Genomic DNA, 22499 nt, shown 5'->3' on the forward strand with positions numbered 1-22499 from the left:
TTTATTGCCGACACTCGCGTAAGAAATTTTGCCGCGATATGACAAGACACGACGACGCTACCTCTTCGCCTGATACCTGTGTAAACCTGTCACAGCGTTGCATATGCAACTACGCGTGCATGTGCAGTTTCGTCGATACGTCGGGCGAGTAAATCCGTTGCGACAGAGCGGCGGCGGTGTTCAAGTGCTGAAAACCGGTTTCCTCGTATGCGTTTTGCGGTAGTATGTCCCGCTCGGTTCGATTTCATTCCTAATGGTCCCGATGAAATTCATCCCACGGTTCTTCGGGTTTCGCTGTTGCGCCGCGAATATATTTGTCGGCTCGGTTTCGTGCCCAGCACCTTTGAAAAACAGCACTTCCTCATTCTTCGGGTATCTGCACCATTCCTCTCTCTCTCTATGAATGTATATTAAAATTACTTTTCTAACTGTCAAACACAAAGTTCCGCGGAGCGAAATACACCTTTGAAATACATCTTTTTTAATTTTCTCTTCACTCAGTCCCTGCTGGATTCGCATTGACAATAAATACGCGTGACATCCGAAAGATGTTCTTATTTGGGTCTCGCCAATCGCGTTTCGTCTCCAACGTATTATGCTCTGCTTCGGAAGCGCACAGACTCTGACGCAATGTGACAGGTGGAATGAAAAACCCCGAGACTCTCTCGCGCAGATTCACTTCGGTGGAGACGAAATACAGGACGTTTGGATCGATCCGACGTGTCGCGTAAAAAAGTTTTTCCTTTTTCGTGACTCTTCCACGGATATTCCGAAAACGTTCAGAGTGACACGGTACGATTTCTTACAATCTTTCAATTTTTTTCCCGCCGAGAGTTGCCTTTCGGATCATCATTCATGATAATGTTCGAGCCGCCGGTCCCGTCAAACTTTGTGAAAAATTGTTCAAGTATTTAAATTCTACTTTCTATCTAAAGACTCTTCTCCGGCGTTTGAGCGGAGAAAAGTTTGCTAAGGTAAATTCTTGCAGCCCGCAAGTTTTGATCGCGGAAATTAAGCGAGCAAACTATTTCCTCGTTTGGCAACGAAGGGAAGTTTTTCTATCGCGGAAACGGCTTAATGTTCCGCTTATTATATCCGTGAATTGATTAATATCGAGAGGAAAGATACAACATTGCGAACACGCTTCTACGAACCCGCCGAATTTCAAGAGACGTTCAACGAATCGAGGAAAATACGGAAAGTTAACAAGGTAGTAGAATTTTCTCCTCTCTCTAACGATTACTTTTCGACGTACAGGAAACGAACGTGGTGCATACTCGATTGAAATTCCGTTAAAATAACCCCGATGTAGAGGAGAAACGGAAAAGGAACTCGAAGAAGGGTCCGCTCTTTATATTGTGACGGGATACAAAAGAGGTTCACGACCGTGTTCAAAGGACTTAGGTTCCCGATCCCTTCGATGATACGCGTGAAAGACGCCAATGGTCGCCTTTTCCATGTTCGACATTTTTCATCCCTCGAAATTCACGTCCTTGTGCCTAGATCGGACTAGGTAGGATCACGTTGCAAAGTCAGAGCGATCGAAGGTGAATTTAAAAAATTCTTTGATATTTGATTCTTTAAACTTCTATATACTATTTAAATCTCAGAGCATCGAATTTGATAAAAAATGTTTCAAAACGTTTAATACAGTATTTTTATTAATTGCTGCACAGTTTGAGAAATTAAATTACCAATTTAACAGTTCTATGTATAAAATAATTTAATGTTGATAAATAATTTTAATTTCGCTGACCGAATAATTTTGGTAGCGTCAAATTTAGTAGTTTTTTTTATTATTATCGAAATGAGAAATCTCGAGATGCTTTAATCGGAAGACAATAATTTTAGAAATTCGTAATTCGACATTATCTAGTTTCTTTTTTGTATTCTGCCTTCTGACTCTTGTTCGATACTGTCTTACCTCACTAGTGGAGAAAATAATACGCAATTACAAGCTAATCAGACTCGAGAAGTGTTTGGCGAGCGGCCAGAACTGTCGAAGGCTCTTCTCTTGGATGTGTCTAAAAGCCATCCGGAGGTTGTTCGGATTAAACGGATTATCTGAAGAACCTGTTATCGACGGCGAGCATTTCGTTTTGCCATTTTCTTTAGTTTACCGTTCCCCGCGAATTGTAATTGGAAAAATCTGTTGCGTCTGTAAAAAGGAAATGTCAGAAAAATTATTATCAAAAGAAAACTTATTGCGAGCGTGACGAAGGATAAATGATCTTCTTGTTAAAATCTTCAAGTTTTTATTAAATGCGCATAATAGAAATTTATAATTCGTCAACTATTTGGTGTTTGATAATTTTTTTAACACTTTTGTTAATTAATACGTTATTTCAGCGATCATTATATGTTGAGGACATTAATTTCCGTTTCGAGACAAGATGTTTCCGTGAATTTCTCGACGACAAGCCGATTTTATCGATGACTGTAATCTTACGGCCAGTCTTCCTGTCAAATATTGGTCTAGTCATAGTTCACTCTTTTCGTCGTGGCAGAACCGATAACGAGACGGACGGTCAACAGAGGAAAAATTTCGATTCTCGCTAACGATTCTCGCTTCTCGTTGAAAATCCAACGGAACGAAACGTTTACTTTTTTTAAATTTTATTAAAATTTTTTTTGACATGGGAATATTCTAGGTGATATATAAATCAATATGTCAAATATATTAGATTGTAAAATTTTATGTCAAGCTCTTGAGTTTCCGAATTTTCAAAGTTTCTTCCAAAATGACTGAACTTCAAAATTGAAAATCCAACAGTCTGAAATGTTCACTTTTAAAGAATTTGTATTAAATTCTTTTTACATAGATAATTTCTAGATGATATATAAATCAGTATGTCAAATGTATTAGATTGTAAAAATTTATGTCAAATTCTTGATTTTCCGAATTTTCGGTGTTTCTTCTAAAACGACCGAATTTGAAAATAAATGCGGCCATATCTTTTCATCGTTTATTTCAAAAGACACATGTGTGTCTTTTGAGGAAACATAATGTAAATGAGACGATCGAAAGCAGGTGGTCGTAAAAGATGGAGTTTCCTTTAGGGAAGGCAATCAAGTGCATCTTTCTCAGGGCAATGGGAAGAAAAGAAAAAGATACTACCGACCGTACTCGCCATAAGCCACGAAGGAGCTTCATATTTTGATGAAAGAGCCGACATTTCTCCTGCCGGTGCGACTCCAATTTACTCTCGTAACGATACCGGAAGGTGGGACGAGAAACGAGGAAATAAATGCGCGCCGGTGTAAACCAGGAAAAACTAATTTCGCAAATGCGCGAGAGAAATACATATATATATATATATATCTGCGTTCGCGTAAATATATTGATATCGCACCGAGCACAATGAAAAATATGATCGGATTTTCGTATTAATCGTCAAAATATAATAAGTGAAAGAAAATCGACACGCGGCCCATTCCGTTTCTCATTTATTATTAATCGCGACTTAAATTTAGCCGAAGTGTGTCAGTTTAAAGATCTCTGGACAGACCTCGTTTATTATGAAGCAGAGCGTGCTCGATCTCTGCGCGTTAATTTAAAACTCACGACTCTCTCGCTTGTCCGTCTTCGCGCGTTTCCAGTTTCCCTTTTATTTATGCTTTTTATGTCAGTTTCTTGACATTCTTTAATGATGCCAATGCATCAATGACAACGCTGATAAAAATGAATATTTCTTACGAACGCGTGGCGCATATACTGGGATGTCATGTAAAACGCGCGAAAAAGGATATTACGAAAATCAGGGAAGCAGAGATGCTTTATGTACCGTACATAAAGTCTTATTATTTTATGTATCTTAGTATATAGTAGCATATTAAATATTTATGCACGGCATCATATTGCGAAACAGAGTATACAAGTAATTTTAATCGGATCTCAGTTGACAAACAAATATTTTTCTATGACACTTTATCATAGTTGAATTTCTGAAAATACAACAAAAGAGGAAGCTTAGCACAATGATAATAAATGACTGACAGGTAATCTTAAAAGACTAATTACGACTCGCGTTATATCGAAAGTTTATAAATTAAATTGACTCGACAGCGTTCCTCAACTTCTCAAGTCAAGTTACAAAACTATAGCCATATCCAATTTACAGGAAATTCATTTTTCTCCCGAACTACATTACAAACTCCAATTTTTTACGTCCTTGTTCGAGAAGCGGGAACTTGCCCAAGGTTGTTTTGTAGCGTGTCGTTGCCATCGTTGCGAGACCTCGCGGCGCCTGTACGCTCGTTTTCGCGCGTGCAAAAGGGGGTTGAGTCCGAAGGGAGCAAATCCGTCGGGCGATCGCGTGCGAATCGCGATTTCAAATCCGCGGTGGCGAATTTCCGCACCCAGTTTATGACGCCCACTCGTCCCTTCAGATTTGGGGCGTCGTCGTCGTCGCCGCCGCCGCCTCTACCGCCTCCACCGTCGTCGTCTAGTATCGAGCGTCCCGATGCCGGGACGCTCGGAGCTGTTGCCATGCCGACCGACGGGGCTACCGGGGCTTTTCACGTTCTCGCGGGCCGTGTCGGCGCGAGGTTCGATCTGCTCTCGCGTATGAACAAGATGCCGTTGGTTGTACCGCTTTGTGTGCGCGTTGACATATCAATCGAACCGTGAAAGAGGGAGAGAGAATTTTTGAAGGATTTTTTTTTTTTTTTGGTACTTTGAAAGAGATCGTATATGCATGTTTGTTCTGGATATTAAAAGGCTCTTTCACCCCTTGTATTGTACAGGGTGATTGGATTTTCGTTTTCATGTGAGAGACAAGCGGATTCGTAAGACTGCTCTATATATTTTCCCGACCACATTTCCCTCAAGCGTCGTATAAACATCGCAGGCGATCGGATTTAAGGATGGCAAGCTAGAGCTAAGCCGATGTTACAACTATGTTGCGTTTTACGAGCGTTGTTACGAGAGGTGTATTTTTGCGACACGCGGGACCTCGTGAATGATACCGTATGAGATTTCGCGTTTTATTCGCAAACACGGAAGTGCAGCAGCGTCGGGTAATGGGAGAACGGCCTTTACAAGGCTTTTATGTATGTTTGCGATTCAGCTTTATCATAACGCGCTAATAAAGGTCCCGCTGTCTTCTTTTTTTTGTTACGTCAGCGAAATAAAACTGCAGTTATATTTTTCGCACGCGGTATATATTTCTCACAATCTCTAGCGTGCAGATATAATTATCGATTTAACGTCGCGGACCAATTATGCATTTCGCGAGTCGCGGTTAATAGGCTTATAGTCGCGATCAGAGAATTACGATTCGACACCTGCTCGTACGCAAACAAGATATTACGCACGCAGTTCAAATGCGATCTCTCGCACGCGATGAATGTCATAATGACAGTAATATCGCCGATAACCACGATTTAGAAGATACGCCGTTAATTGCTGTTAATTAATTTTCCTCCATTATTGGGATCGGGTGTAGACTCGAATTGTGCTCTCGCGCGTGTATGAAACAAGCGGCGATAAATTCCCGCAGTCGCAGTTTTCCGCGGCGTGTTCGGGCCTCCGTGACAAAGGGAAAAAAAACGCGCTTGAACGCGGATCGAACGTTTGGTCTCATTAAAAGTTCGTCTGTTAATTGCGATCGGATACGCCGGATCCCGGTGTCGTGTGCGTGATTTCCCAGGTGGAATTCTCTCGTTCTTTCTCGTGTCTGAAAGCCTCTCTGACGCGCGTTCATAAAAGCCTCGGGACGTAGCGTGTGCGGTTGGAGACACTCGATAACGAGTTTTCCATTCGAGTTATTTTTCTTCTCTCTTATATTCGCAGCGCGAACACCACGAGAGAACCCTCTCGGACACGCCACGTCGATGAAGGTCGAAACTGCGAAGGTCGACACTCTCGGAAACTCGCGTTTGCTTGAGTGATTCCTCTCCTTCCCTCTCGAAACTGCCAAGTACCAGCAACTTCGAAACGCGATCCTGTCGTACTGGTCCCGCAAGATTTCAGTCGGAAACTCTGGTGGTTTTTGTGTCACTGCTCTCTCTCTCTGTCTCTTTTTTGTCGTTTTATCTTATTTTTATGACAGAATCTCCCTTTTACGTTATGAAATTATAAATGATGGATATTCCTTTTGGAAAGCGAGGGTGATGATGATGGTCCGCTTTCCAGTTTTGTTGTGTCTCTATTAATTTTTCGCCCGTTCGTTATTCTCTCATCATGTTAAATCGAAATGCGAGTTGGAAAATTGGCGAACTTCACCAAATAGTAATTAACTGCCGCACGGGGAAAACTTTGGTTGTTTCCCCTTTAACTTTCTCCCACGACCGAGATTACGTTTCGAGATTGCGGACAGAAGTTTACGAAATCCCCCAGCTTCTTTTTATCTCTCTCTCTTTTACGCGAGAGTCGATTCTCGCGAGATAAAAATCGCGAATGTTCACGTGCTCGTAAATGAGCGTGTTTCTTTTCCAAGAGAAGACAAACGAGCGTGGCTCTTTCGCAGGAATTTATTAAAACCCCGGGAAATACCTGTCGTAATTTTCACGAGATGGAGATTTCGAATTTTGTAGGAAACTTTCCACATTGTTTTATTATTTATTCTTTACGGCGGCTTCTTGGCAACCGTTTAATCAAGTATCGTCGAAAGAGCGGTTTGACGTTTCATCATTTCTCGAGATACCTTCCTTTGAGAGAGAATCATATCGCTGGACTCTCCGCGTTTGAAGATTACAAACGAAGCTTTTTACCGTATAGCTGTCGCAATCTTTTACGTTTCTTTGCTCGTTTTTCCTCGTTTCAGAGGACCTAAGAAAACTCGGCGAATTGTGAATTTATGTCGGTAGATCACGAGACGGTCACATCTTCCGCTCCAGTTTGCGCTTTATGTCCGTCTCTTCTTCGCCCGCATCTCTCTGTCTCGCTCGCGCTTCTCGTTTTCTTTTGCGTCAAACCGCCTTCGCTGTCGCTTTTTCGCTGCAGTTCCTATACCCGAATCGATGAACCCATTTCTGCTCTCGGGGGCGAATCCTCCCCCCGAGATTGCCGGTCGTTACGCCGAGTTTCGCCGAGTCGGAATATCGGTCGAACGAGATTTCCAGATTTTCCGCGACCGCAAATCCAAACCCTTTCCTCGATAGACGATGCAATCCTTGACGCGATAGCGGAACCAATACTGACCTACGATACGATTGTTTCCGCATCAGTGGTACACTTCGGCGCGTTCTTTCTCGTTGTCATTTCTAATAAAATGGGATATTCTCCATTTACGTTATCTGTGGAAATGCATGCTAGTCGAGAATAAGAAGCGTAGAGCACAATTTCAGGGGAATATCGCTCGGTGGAATATTGATCTCGGGCAATTTAGAGTAAAGAGAGTTGTTTTTTCTTCTCCGAGAAACCCGGAGACGGTGTAACTATGAAAATGGATGGTTTACTATTTATCGAGACACACGTAGCTTTTAGTAGATGTAGAGTCGTCCGGGCAACGTGCTCGAGCGATGCAGTAGTGATTCTCAATTATGCAAGGTAGTCGGTCTCGACAGCACGTAGCTGAGATTTCGCACGTTCTGCAATGACCGTATTATCTGTGATTTTCCCAAGTTCTCCTAAAATTTCGGATGCTGATAGAAACCCCGTCATTGCTTGATTATTTTATCATGCTTCCTCCAACATAGGAATGCTCGATGAAAGTTGTATCAAGTTCGATTATATTTCGATTGTATTTCGTGCACGTAAAGAAATAAATAATTAGAAAAATGCAGAGAGAGAATTTTCTCTTAGAATTTACCCTGAAAATCAAGGTAATCGTCGGACCACAATAAGATAATAAATATTAATATTTTTGTCCCGCGATTATCATGATTTTCAGGGTAGGTTCTAAGGAAAATTCTCTTCGTGCGTGAAAATATAGAGGGGGATGGAACTTGTAATGAAAAACTATTGATTTAAAAAACTACTTTAATATATGTTGATATTTGGTTCTATCCGCGTTTAATCCTCAACCTCCTCGACTCTGTCATATGGTTCTCCACGCGGTAGAATTTCACGGAATGACTCGCTATCTATCTTTCTTGTCGCGCACACCCTTGTTGCGTTTCGCGACCCTCTCGAACTGAAGAGGGCGGATAAAGGGGTGAATATATGAGAATACATATGGCCTCTTCTATCCGTATCATTGACGTCGAACGACACTGTCGTTGCAATTGCACGTTATATCGCGAAAATATCTTTGGACGAGAAACACTTAACATCCATAAGCGCACGCACACGTACAGACATATAATCGAGAATTTAATATTTCAACGTTGCAAAGTCGGGTTCTGCTATCGAAAGCTTTCGTGTCGAAACACACGATGTATTCGGCGAATTCAGAAATTTTTGTTTCTCGTTGTGTCGACCGAGAGCGAGGGTAGAGAGAAGAAAGGAATAACTGTTGAGCTCCCGAAAAGCGGATTATATTGCGAATCGAGCGAGTAGCACTACTGACATATTCGGTTGGAGTCGAGTATGATCGATATAAAACGCGGCGAAACGAGGCGGGCGAGCAAGCTGAATTAACGAGTGAAAATTGGAAGGAGATTTATGTGTTTTGTATTCCCCTCGGGTCGCGTTGCAGGAAACAATTCACCTCGCTGTTATATTTCGGAAATATGCTCTTTCCGTCCCGAGATAACTGTTGTTCGCGCGTATGCACTCTTGAAAAGAATTCAACCTCGAAATATTTCAGCGCGAAATTTAGCAGCGTACAAGTATACAATCGTGTACGAAATCAAATATCGATTCTCTCGTGCGGCAAACTCTCCATTTTTTCATTTTCAATTAAACTTACATGTGCTTCTCAAAAATATCATTTGTAATCATCTAGTTTCTGAGTCGGAACATTTTCTCAAGGAGTTCACATAAGTAATGCAATGTAAAAGCAACGTTTTTTTTTGTTGGGAAAGCAAGCCTGAGCGAAAACTAGATTCTTTGGCCCATTAACATGCACGTACGCCTTTCTTCATTAACGTTAATTATTAGGTCGCTCATAATAGGAGGAATCGTCACTCATAGTAACGACTCCATCTGTCTAACTAAATGCCTGCTTGATACGCATTGCGTAGAGTATCTCCGTTGGTAAGGCTTCCTTCTCATCTTGTCTAAGAATAATTCTCTGGGACTCGCAGCCGATGCTGCCGCCGACGATTCTGCGTGGAAGCTGCGTCGGAAGAGCTTCCATCTGTCATATAATAATAGAAAAGAATTCTAAAAATAATCCCAATTTGTCGGTCAAAAAATTCCGTAATAATTTTGGATTTGACTCTATCAATCAGTCTATCTTTATATGTCTGACCTGAATTTTCGACGTTCAATATTCAGTATTCTGGACCGGGGTGAGTCATTAAAATAAATTTGTGCGATCTGCGGCTATATACTTTGTTGGAAGAAATACGCACTTTGTTTTGGACTTTGTAAACTTCACTCTTATCGGTATCGCGGTTATTTTAGTTATTTTAACCGTGTGATTTGATAAGAACCGCGTTGAAATGCAATTGCTAGAGATAAGTGATGCGCGCTTGTGTGTCCGCGAGAATCGTTAAATTATGTCGCTAACTGCGACAATTTTCTTTACGATATCCGCGATTATTTTCAGCTTTCCGATGCGTGCTCCGGATTTAATATGATTTTGGCAAAAGCGGAACAATAAAGTCCGCGATAAACTCGGTTGGACGCTGCCCAACTATTTCTACGACTGACTGCAACCTTATCGCGATTCGTTTTCCAATAAATCGCGAAAAGCGTGCGTCGATTGCACTTCGAAATGGAAAGAAACAAAGCTCATTTTTAAGACGTCGTTGCTATTTGTATGAAAATCACGCACAAGAAACATTTATCAGCATGCTTCATTTATCGTGCAACGTCGATTTTATTACAATGCAATAGATTACGTCATTTGTTGCAAGCGTATCCTTTTCTCGTTGCGATCATTTATTTTTCTTTCATGAATCATAATAAATATAACATCTGTAATGTAAATGAGAGATCGAAGTTCGATAAATTTTTGAAAAGGGATTTTCATATAAAATCGAGGAATTTCGAGGAATAATAAAAAAATTCATGTGTCTCGTGTGACAGAAACAAGACTAAATTTGACGTTAAGAAAAGCATACTTCCGCCATCGGTTCCATGCGCTTCTGCCATTTAGCACTTCTCGTTTCCTTGTCTTCTCGCACGTCTAAGAATAGCAACATGCGGCGCAAATTTTTGTGCGTAGCAACGTATTGGTTAGCAGCTGTGCGTTTCTAGGATAAATCGGACGTTTCTTCTCCGTCTCTCTTTCTCTCTCACCCTTTTTCATCCTCCTCTACGATGATTGGTGACTATTTCGCGACTCTCTTGCCGCACTTTGTTCTTGTATTGACGCTACGTACAGTCTCGGGAGATCTTTCTCTTCCTAGTTTCCTCACCACGTAGGTGGTGTGCTGCTGCACGCCTTGGCCTTCCTTTCTCTTCGTCCAAGTCTTCCATTCCCTGGTTCGTCGTCTCGCTTGGAAGCTTTGTGACCGCCCGTTATACAAAGACGCGGCTCAGCTTTCCTCGTTCTCCTTTGCTAATGTCTTTCGGGGAGTCTGACTTCTCCGACATGTAGATACTAATGTACAATCGTGTATATTCTCAAAACAGTTTAAGTTTAAAGACATGTTCGAGTCGCATTTGCTCGAGGTGAGATTTATGTTATTATTCTGAAAATTATTTTCCAACACGTATAAATAACAACAATGTATATATTTAATATTTTCAAATATCTTTATTATTTTTTTATATTATATAAATTTTAGATAACGAATCTCTCTGTGCATTCTTTTTTAAAATTGTGAAAATTTTAATGCATTTTAATATTTGATAAAGTTTTACGAGTTTATCTAATTAAATATTCATCATACTCGATATAAAATATATCGAGTTATCATAATAATATAATATCAATTAATTTTTTTTTTATTAAAATATTTAGTCAAAACATTTCAATGTATACCTTACAATTAGTATCTTATTTCTCTAGTTACTCGCCACAGTAGCTAGTGACTAACTCCTCGCGAGTTTCTTTCGTTCTCTCTCTCTCTCTAGTTTTCTACATGTGACTCTTTCTTTCTCTTTTCTTACTCCAAGACGTGGGACGATCCTCTATATAAATCCTCATGAAACCGTAGCCTGGTCCAAGTAGTTCGCCAACGGCGAACAGCTCGTACGGATCTGTCTCTGTTCTTGTCATTTGTGTCTGTGCTCGCGTGTGATAGAGGTAGTGTCGCAATTAAAATATTCGGAGGTATATTTTCATGGACGATCGAGTTTCTTCCGGGGTGTTGAATTTTTTATTAATATCATATATGATATTTTTGTAATCATATAATAATTAGATTTTGTTAATATTATATTTTGCAATACATATGTTTCTGCAACCTAGCGTTCTTGCAACATATTATTTAAAATTAATATTTCAAAAGAATCATCAAATATTGTGTCATTAAAAAATTATTATCAACGAGTGATGTATCAACGTGTTGTAAAGAAATTATTTTTATTTTATTTGTAGTGCAATTTATTCTGATATACATTGTGATTTTTTAAAATGATTCCTATCGATCGAATCAGAATTTTCCTGCGTAGGTTTAATTACTCGTGATTGGTGATTCGATTCTATTAATAGAGAATGCTAAAGTCTCTGACTATACATAGAAGCAGCCTCCAGTTGTCTAAATATAGATCGAAATATTCGCGCGATATATTTGATGTAGCAAACGCGTGATAGAATATTATTCTATTCCACATTTAATTGTACAATCAAATGTCATTTAATTGTAAATTAAAAGACATTTTCCATTTTCGTTCTCCAATATTTTCAAAAACAAAATTTTGTGCATTTATTATAACAAACCATTAATTTAATTTTGTTTTTCATCAAATCAAAAATAGTTGCGACAGAAATAATGTATCATTTAAAAAATTTGCAGGATAAAAATATTGCGAGATTCTCGATCGTTCATTATTTCACTCGAGGAGAGAAAGCTCTCGTGGCTAAGTTACGAGTTTATGAGTGCAGGATTGAATCGAAGATTTGTCCCCCAAAATGGAATACGTCCTAAAAGCAGGGCGCAGTTTGGGCGGTGGCGTGTGCAGGGCAGCGAGTGCTCTCGCACGCGGTACCCGAAGAATGTTAACTTACGTTCCGCTGTTGGGCGTTGCTGCAGCTCCAGTAGCTGCTCAGGATACAGAACCTTTTACGGTACGAGACAATCGATTTTGCCAGTATGTTTAGCGAGAAAAAATTGATTATCAGTAATCTTTTGAAATGTCAATTTTTTTGTTTGAAGAATTAATCTCGCTCAATTCAATACCTGATCGGGGAGTGTTTAACGTGAACAAACATCTGTCATGGTAAACCGACACTCTTGCGTTCCCGCGAGATCGTCGATGCGAATCGTACGAAAATAGTTTGCGAGGAACGCGACGTAGGAGAATGCTTTCGCGCACCCCGAAGTTCATCGACGAAAATGTCAGCGGTGCCAAGATTCGCGCGGAAATAGTGATTCATTCGAGTCTAAAGATCATATTCGTTCCCTCTTCAAAACGCGTATGGTGCTCTTTGTTATTTCACGTAATTTTACAATTTTACATTTTTTTTTAATATAATAAAATGACAACGACTGTAACGATTTATGACCTACGTTCTCTCTCTCTGTTATTTCCGAAGCGAGTATTTTCGCTCGGTATTTTTGCCTGACCTCTCCCAACGCGATACTCGTTTTGAGCCGCGCATTGGCAATTACCGGTGTCGGATTGGGATAACAGGTTCGATTTTCATTAAGGGCGAATTTCAGTGTTATGATAGCCCGCGGGGAAAAATGCAATTCATGCCCGGCCGACGCTCAAAGCGCGCGTTAAATCCCTGATTAGCTATGAATTTCCAACGAGATTTATCGAAATTTATTACGACCATGTTCATCGGGCAGAAAGAGCGGTTTGCTCGCTCGTGCCGCGGGCAAGGTGCTGCGAGATTAAATTATTAAACGGCCGAGCCGTTTTATCCGGATGAACGTTATCTGCAGAAGCGAGTTATCCTAGGAAGCCCTTTACACCGTATACGAGAGATTAGGAAAAGAAAGACCGGACAGTGGTAGAAAAATTCGTAATCGTCGAATAAGACACGAATCGACAACAATTTTCCTTCGATAAATCTCTCTCGTTGTACCTATAAATTGCAGGGTTTCGATGCACGAATATGGGGTCTTACGTAAGGCGAATCTTGTGAATTATGGATTGATGTGCCTCGTTCTTAGCTGGAATGCTTCAATTACGATACGACGTATAGATCTATGCATGCTAACGGATACGGAGAGAAGAGCTCTTTCGCGAAGCGTGAAACACGCGAGACTCTCGCCGCGACCTAAAGAGCCGTTTACACGCCGGCTGCGAGCTGGCTTCTCGCGTCGGCTTTCGTGTCAGATTTCTATCTGCGTGGATTATTAACCGGCTCGTGAGAGTCGCGTGCCAGAAGTTGATCGCGAAAACATGGAGGAACGTCGCAAAGAAATTAGCGATTTCGCTCCTCATTTCCGATCGCGATTATGTAATTAGGAATATTTACTTGAAGATCGAGAGAATTTTCTCTTAAAATTTACCCCGAAAATCATGGTAATCGTGAGACAATATATGGTATTGGAAGAATTTTACGAGTTTTTCTAATTAAATATCTATATCATAATAAGATAGAAAATAGAATAGATTTATTGTTTTACGATTACCTTGATTTTCAGAGAAAATTCTCTGTGTATATGCAGATTAAATTGTACTCCAATAATTGTACTGCAATTAATTTCTCTCAATTTTTCTAATTAATATTTTTTAATATGGTAAATATTAATCAGGAAAACTCTTATAAAATTCTTCCAATACCATATTATCCCACGATTACCATGATTTTCTGGGTAAATTTTCAGAGAAAATTCCGTGCATAATATGATGTACATTAAATCTATTAATTTTGCATGCAAAATATTCTTCCCCGAAGGAAAGAAAAATAATAATCAATGCTGTCACTTCAATGTCCAATATTTTCACGAAACCCCAATTTCATGCCGCTGTACGGTACTCTGTGGGAAGCAAGCGTAAGTAGATCGCCAGATCGATCATCGATCATCGATTTATCTTGCAATCGCATCAATGGTGAAATTGTCGTGCACGCGGTGGAAATGGTACGACAAGCATTTCGAAACGTTTCATATCGATGCGCAGATACAGTCGAACAATGGACGATTTCTCTCTTATTCTTTCTCTAAGACTATCGGTGTTTTTCATGCATACATCGAATATACTTTCTCTCTCTCTCTCTCTCTCTCTTGCCAATCGCGTTTACGTTGTTGGACGGTGCGGGTGATATTGCCAGCTAACATGCTCCGGTGAACCGGATAAATACCCATAATTTATATCCAGCGAAAGAATAGTTGGAGAAGCTAAAACAAACGATGGTGTGTTGCTCGCGTACCTACATCTCGCGCCGTCTTGCAAGCATTAATATCGATATACCTGGCGTGTATCGATAGTAAAAGGGACGGCAACGGGTTGCTCACGCATAATACTACGAGGCATGTCCGATGAATATGTCGTCGTTTGCCGGAACACCGCCGATACGTCAATGAGTCTCTCCCGCGAAACACCTGCGAATCATTAGCGTAGCCATTGTCTAAGTCACGCTCGTTAAATACGCGAGATTACTTCCGGTACGCCGATGGTGTATACTGGCTATTATGTTTTCTATTTTCGTCCTGTAAAACTGTCGGAGACCTCACGTATCGCGAAGGAAACTAACAGATTAGAATTATATTTAATAACGATCATTCGTTATACTGTTGCGACTTGAAGAATTAATTTTTTTTAATGAAAACTCGGTAGAGATTTTTGCAGCGAAATTGTTGATCCGCAACATCGATGTTTCGAAAACTGGTTTACTCGTTTACTGTTGCTAAAACGTAATCCGTACGTATATCAGAGTGACGGGACGTGTGACAGTCGTTAACGCGATTATTTCCACGAGTCATGTTGCTCCAGCTAATTTTTTCAACAGGAAATTGATTTCGGTATCGGCGAGTGCCAGCTGTCCTCGTTCGCGATGGCAGATAGGATAATTCGCACGGTTGGATGAACGTGACGCGATATTGCAACATGTGCCAAAGGAATTTTTTCAACTCTTTTTATTACGATTTTTTATGCTGAAAATATTGCAGAAGAATAGAAAAGAATTGACAGATAACCATTCGGATTTAACAATTTTTTAAATAAGATTTTCGAAGAGCGATTTTACGCAGATTTCCCGAGATTTTTTTCCCCTCGCGAGAACTTATCGAATTTTCCAGAAGTTGGAGGGTGAAGATGGGCGAATATTTTGTTGCGAGGGATCGCATGTCAGCCAAGGATCGTCCGAGGTAGGCATTCGTGAGCGAGAGAGCTAATGCATTTCTAATGTTCCTCGTGAAGGTATAAAAGTTACGGGCATAACTTCGTTAGGCTCTTCCTGAGAGAAGTCTCCACCGTTCGTTCGCTCATTCACGACCGTTTCACAAGATGATCAAAAATTTAGCGTTCCTCAACGCGAAATTAACTCACTTTCGTTCCCTGGAAAACGCGTTTAGCCCGTAATGTTAATAGCGCAGCTATAAACGGTACACTTGCCGGTAAAATCGTTGTAAATTGATACGTATTACTGCATCTTCTCTCTGACGACATTGAAAGATAAATAATTCACCGCATGAATAACTTGATTTTCCTTGGCTAGCTTTCAAATAGCTAAAATTGTCGGAAACTGCGCTTTTCGCATTTAAATATAGAATAATAATATAAGCATCGTTCGAAACCGACGTAAAGTATTATGCGTCGAAAGAGGCTTTCCTTGTTTGCTACTTTTGTGATGAATGCATTTGCTATTCATAGGATTCCCTGAATGCAAAATGCATTCTTTTTCTTGGTAATGTTTTTCAAGTCGGATAAATTTCGTAAAATTATTATAACAATGGGATATAATGCTGTTATTTAATAATTCATTTGCTTTGAAAATATTCGTACAATGAAGCTAGAAAAGTGATGAAAATAAAATGAATTTAATTATAAATTTAATTAGGGTTTCTTGTTAGAAAGAATTAGCTGCACATTTTTGCTGCATCGAAAGATGCATTTTCCTTTGCATATACAAAAATATGCAAGTTTCTTTTGGCCCGTCTTATATACAGTTGACGTTAACCCACTCAAAATTGGTCCTCGGCCAACAGTAATTCGTATGTAGGGAAGCGGGCAATTTCTCGATCGATTTCGACGTAAGAGAGCGCCGCGCAACCGGAAGTTCATTACCTTGATGTACTCGCCTCCGTAGCGGACAATGCTCTCTCTTTACACGACCCTGGCCACTCGCCAGTTTTTGTTGTGCGTTTTTATCTTTTGGTGTTAGGCCAAAATTCTCGCGACGCGAGCCATTTACGGTCGCTTTCACCTCGGTCGCTTTGCAATTAAATATCGGCGGCGACTCGAGACGGAAGCGGAAGTATCTCGGGAAAGTTCCGAGCGAAATTTAGAGCTAGAAAATTCGGTCACGTATTTTCGGGACACTTGACGTCGCTCTTATGAATATTTTTGTAATTAAACGTGAAGCACAATTTCTTTGAAATTGGCTACAGAGAATTATTACACGCCTGACAATAAAATCTTTGTAATCCCCCCACAGTGTATTTCTTTTCCAAAGAAAACGCAACGTCGTAAATACGGATAATGTGTGCCGGGGAATTTTACTCGAAGCGATATCGAATATAATCTCTTACGTTGTATTGTATATCAGAAACATCGTCTTACGTAAGAAAAGTTTTCTTTACAAATATAATACCATCGTGATTCTAAGGTATAAGCAAAATCTAAAAGCTACAAATACCTTTAAGGGCCATTTCGTTGGGCGTCGTTGTAATTCTCTAAGCCGGGGAAGCTTATATCCTTCAGGAAAATCTGCAGGTATGAGGGAGTCGTCGTTCGACGATCGATATGGAACGCGGGACAATAAAAAGCTCATGACGCGTTTCTCACGTCCGGTTTCTATTTCCCTCTCGGGTTTCAAAAATTGATTTTGTCTCGTAGCTCTCTTCGTCGCTTGTATTTCTTGAGTCGAAAGTATGCAGTGTTAACGAGAGTGTGTATTTTTCCACACATTCTAGGCATGAAGACTAATGACTGTCAAATCAAATCTACGTTGCGCGAAATTTTAATTAAATAAATCGGTAAAGATTTTATGTATTCATGCACATCCCATCTAATTCTTTTTCAATCATTTTAAACTCATTCAAATATCGTATTTATTTAGATATTTATCATATATATTTATTATTTTATTTTATCATACGTATATAAAACTTGATAGATACTTCTACAATGTTCTCAAGTATCAAAGAATAGAGATTGAGCGAGCGTATTATGTAATCGGATAATTGCAATAAATAATAGTTAGTCTGAATTCACTGTATCAGGAACACTAAACAATAATTCCTGGACGTAATAATGCGGTAATAATCGGCATGTGCCACCGTTGGAACGTGCCCACACTTTTATTTCGCCGTGCACTTTTTCGTCTCTATCTGCATATTACGTTACCGTGCTGATAACGAAATTATGCGAGCAAACGATATGGCACTTGCGTGGCTGCGTCATATACCCCGAGTTCTTCTCTTCTTTCATCAGCGTGCCTAATGTCGTTTTTTACACGGTAATCGCTGCACAATCGCGCTCTTTACGCGACCATAAATTCGCTGGGCGAATAAATCTCTCGTGTTATTTCACGCGTTGACAGAAAGTTGAGTCTTGATAAAAAAAGAAATAAATAAAAAAACGCTCATTGACACAGTGACACGATTGCCAAGGGTCCCTAAAGGGTGAGAACGTTGCTAACTCTCGGATGCCCCGTGGTGCGTCTCCCTCTTTGTACCCTCGTGCACGCCAAGGGTACGAACGCCTCTTTACACATTGCTCTCTCGCTTTCTCTTTCGTTCTACGTCGACGTATCATTAAGCTGTTCACCCTCGTTTTTATTCGAATCGCTCGGAGAAGCCTCACCCTTGTGCTTCGCATGCACGATACAATCGTCGGCGGCCCCCTCATGGCGAACAAAAAAATAATATCGCGCTCGACTGAGCCAACATTTTCTCCATCGTGTTGCATCCACGTGGCGCAGAGACGACCCACCTCTCTCATTTCACGCAGGGCCGATCGAGCGCCAAAACGGTTAGATAATTGCTACTTTTCTACGCGAGCTAATTTCTTCGTGTTTTAATTAAGGAATTCCAGTTACGATTAAATCAGGTCTAATTAAACATTAAACGTGCTTTATTTCTCTATCCCTATGTCAATGTAATGTTACGAGATAACAGACGATATCTTTCACGTAAATGTATACATTAGAATTAAAAATGATTATTTAGGGAGATACATAAGAGTATATATTTATATAAGAATCCCTTCTTAATTCCTAAAATTCTTCGCACTTATTTAGATACACTTTGTATATGGTATATATTTTTAAAATTTTGATGGACGAGATGGATTCTTAATTGCGCAAAATATCTAAATAACAACGCGTTCCGTTTTGTTCCAGGGTGGCGAGGAGGCAGAGAATGCGACGGCCGACACGAGCAGTCCGGAGGAGAAATCAGCAGCGAGCAGTCCATCGGCGGACGAGCAGGTAGCCGCGCCGGTAGCAGCGGACGAACCGAAGGAAGAGTCCGCCGCGGCATCGCCAGCAGCAGCAGCAGCAGCCGCTAGCCCGGTCGAGGAAAAGAAAGAGGAACCCACTCCCTCCGCCCCCACTCCTGTCCCGTCCGTCGAGGATAAGAAAGAGGAGACGGTCGAAAAAGTCGAGGCCGAGAAAAAAGTAGTCGAGGTCAGTCAGTCAGCCGGCGGTCAGTCCGTAACGGACCCGGTAGAGGTCCCAGTCTACCGTGTCCAGCCAGTCGCGACACCGTCTATCATTGAGAGGAAAACCAGTGAGGACCTTCCCTCCCTACCCCCGTCCAGTCCACCACCGACCCCCATAGACCCGTCGCCCTTGCAGCAGGCACGGCAGGCCGCAGCGAGTGCCACGGCTCTCGCCGAGGCGCTCAAACTACCTGCCGTGGCTGCTGGCGAGGAGGAATCGCCGCTCGACGCGTCCTGCGACGATGTCCCGCAAGAAATCCGCGAATCCGCTGTCCTCGCTATCGCGTCTCCGACATCATTCGGTCCCTCCGCCGACTTGCCCCCGACGGAAGCGACCTTTGTCCTCGCGGAAGTAAATTGCTCGCCGGTGGTAGAGGCCAAGATCGAGATCGAGACGTCTCAAGATGTTGCGAAGAAGGTAGAGAAGGCGTTAGCTACTAGCTGTGACCGTAAGGAAGTCGAGGTTGAGTCAAAGGTAGTGGAACATGATACGAGGAAGCAGTTGGTCGAACCGCTCGATAGTCAAACTACGCAGAAAGAAGATGTAGAGAGCAAAGCGGAATGTCCATTTATTCCTAAAGAGATAGATTCGTTTGTCGACAGCAGCGTGAAAAAGAGCGATTCTCAGGATCAATGTTCGCTAAATATCAATAACGAGAAACCATCAGAGGTTGTGGTTTCTTCAACGGTAGAGAAAGTTATGAATGAGCCTTTACCGGTCGTAGAGTGTCAAATAAAGAGCGAGATAAATAGCTGCGAAGGTGATATGAAGATAAATGTACTGCCCAATACTGAGCGTAGCGAAAAAGTTGAGATTGAAACATTACCGTCGACCGAGATTGAAATAAAAGGCATCTGTCCGATAGTAAAGCAACATTTATCGTCCGAAAACTTTGAGATCGAAACATTGAAGTGTTCTCCAAGTGAAGTCACGCAACACGTGGAATCAATTGAGAAATTATCGGATCTTCCTTTAATTGACAAAGGTGTAGCTGTCGAATCGGAAATATCGAAAGTCATTTCTACATCCTCTGCGAACACCGAAGTTTCATTGAAAGATGAACTGAAGCAATCTTTGGCGGATGTAGAAATCGAGGGATATGTGAGTGAACGATCGGTCGAATATGAACACGATTATGCGAAATACACGTCGGAGGAAGAAGGAATTGCATCGGTAACTTCACCGACTGAACTTTTCATAAATTCTGAAGAAGGTCCGCTGTCAGTTTCAGAAGATATTTTAGTGGAAGCTAAACTAGCAATGATCATTCCAGAAGATGACAGCGTGGAGGAGCTTTCCGATACCACCGACTCCATCAAGGTGATTCCTGATACTGACGAGGAAAAAATTGAGAACGAGCCAGAATTGGACATCATTAGCGTGCCTGACAATACTGAAGACGAAATAAAGATAATACTTGAAGATTTACAAGTCTCATCCAACTCGCAAATAGATGGACTTGAAAATGTTACAAGTTTAGCCCCTCCGCTTGTATCCGAGATGCTCTTTGTAGAGGAACCGCAATTTTATTCCCCGCAAATAGCATTTTCAGATAATCCAGCAACTTCCATTATAAAAAGGCACTCCGGCAAATCTCAAACACAAGTTTTCTCACCCGAACCGGAAAGCCTCTCGTTGGAAGATCTTCCTCCAGCGCCCGAAGACACGGCGATGCAGAGCTTAGAATCCTTCGATTATCCTTTACCACCGGAAGAGCTCTCTTGTCCTTTATCGATTGTCACTCCGAACGTAGACGAGCTACCAGTTCTCGTCGAGCACGCGGCAAACCCGAGAGAACCGACACACATATACCTCACACCACCTTTAAGTCCCAACTTACAATCCAATGTCAATATCGCATCCGGCATCGCGACAGAAACCACCACGAGAGATTGCTCGCAAATTCCCTCGTACGACGACAACAGTAATCGCGAGCAACCCGTGTCACTAAGTGAATCAATGATTTTGTACGACCAATCGGATATTGAATTGAAGCAGAGGCTGGCGGCAGAGTGTCTAGCGACGACCGAAAGCCAGGAAGGGGTCCTATTGTCGTGTGAATTGTCGCACACCGTCCCATCAACTGCCTCCGAGGAGCATCACCAGGTGACTAACATGCAACACAATCTCCTGGCATGAAAGTGGCTGGCCAAAATTCTTTGGCGGGCTTCTCGTTCCACATATATCTTCGTCGTACGATCCGCACCATTACTGTTTCTGTGGTCTTATCGCCTGAAAGAAACATCGGCTATCCTCCGATTCCTATACCTCGAAATCCCTTCGATATCCAGAATCCGATCATTATTGACATATACTTTGAATCCCTAAAATATTTCCATATCCAACAAACTACCGATGTCAAACAATCACGCCTTTCCGCCCCGTTCTCTCGACGAAGGGTAACATCGAATGAGACTGACAGTGACATCCGGGAGGCCTTGCACGAATCTCGAGTCCCGAGAACAAAATTACATTTTTGACACTCGTGTGGGTGTGCACGACCGAGGGCTGGTCGTTCCTCAGAGAGTCCGCAGAATACGTTTTCTGTCCCGATGCGTTTCCCCGTTGTGTTCCAATGCCTGAGGGTCTCGTCTCGTGTGCATCCTTCGTTCTGTCGAACGTGATTAACAAGCCTTACTCTGCTGCTCGATGACCTGCGACGCTTCCCCGGTTCTCCCCCTGCTCCCTTTCCCGATTTATTATCACAATTACCAATTATTACCTGTGTTGTTTGCCTCTTGGTTTTCTTGACAATATTAACATTTTTATACGATTAAAATTAATGCGCTGTAGTAGTATTTTTGCAGCGCGATGAATAGCGGATCAATCACGCTGTCGCGCTAATTATTAATGTCATTTCCGTAGAAGATTGTTAGTCTTTTTTTTTTAATATCGAACGCTCTTATACTAATTATATAACATAGGCGCTCAAATAGAGGTACCTCTAGTGTGAATCTCATTGATAGACGTAAAAAGCAGTTGGACTAATGACACGCGCGTGGTAGCTGACGTTTTAGATTTTAATAGACATGATCATTAGAAGATCTCGATACTTACTGTCGTGCTGTTCTCGTAATTGCATCTGTTGTGTCGTAAGCATCTTGTACTTGCGCATGCCGAGTTTTCTTATATCTAAGGGATTCGTCAGCGGGATTTTCAATTCTTTACGCTGCCCGAAGCATGACGAAACGATTCTGCCGAGACATTTCGTCGTTATGCGGTGCGTTTCAAGCGAGGAAGTAATTGCCCCATTGCGATTGTTCGGTCATACTGTCCAGTAATGCAGACCAAAGTTAGAGATATTCTAATGCACATTTTTATAGTTATTTAAAATTTAAATGCAATTTTTTTTATTATCTGTATTAACAAATTATTTATATAAAGAAGGTTCTCTTAATTTTATTTCTGATAATTAGTTTCACTTTATATCAAATCAAGTACATGTAAAAAATGCTATTTTAAGCTTTACTTCTGACAATGAGTAATCTCAGGATAGTTTTTATCTTCTACCGAAGCTATACGCATCTCGTGATGACTCGCTCGTAATAAAGTTCG

At 41.3% G+C, this 22499-nt stretch overlaps 1 protein-coding gene across 4 annotated transcripts in view; it reads left to right on the forward strand.

The window, feature by feature from the left end:
• The window catches only part of LOC114931519 (uncharacterized), a 96736-nt gene that overhangs the window by 70891 nt on the left and 3346 nt on the right, over positions 1–22499 (forward strand). For all 4 annotated transcript variants that reach the window (XM_085483843.1, XM_085483840.1, XM_085483842.1 and 1 more), the window contains exon 5: positions 18624–21050. In XM_085483843.1, coding sequence (XP_085339969.1) covers positions 18624–21050 — 2427 coding nt within the window. The remainder of the gene's footprint in view (positions 1–18623; positions 21051–22499) is intronic.

This window comes from Nylanderia fulva, unplaced genomic scaffold (assembly GCF_048542155.1).
Source record: "Nylanderia fulva isolate GAGA-0341 unplaced genomic scaffold, ASM4854215v1 Scaffold27, whole genome shotgun sequence".
NCBI classification, from domain to species: Eukaryota; Metazoa; Arthropoda; class Insecta; order Hymenoptera; family Formicidae; genus Nylanderia; species Nylanderia fulva.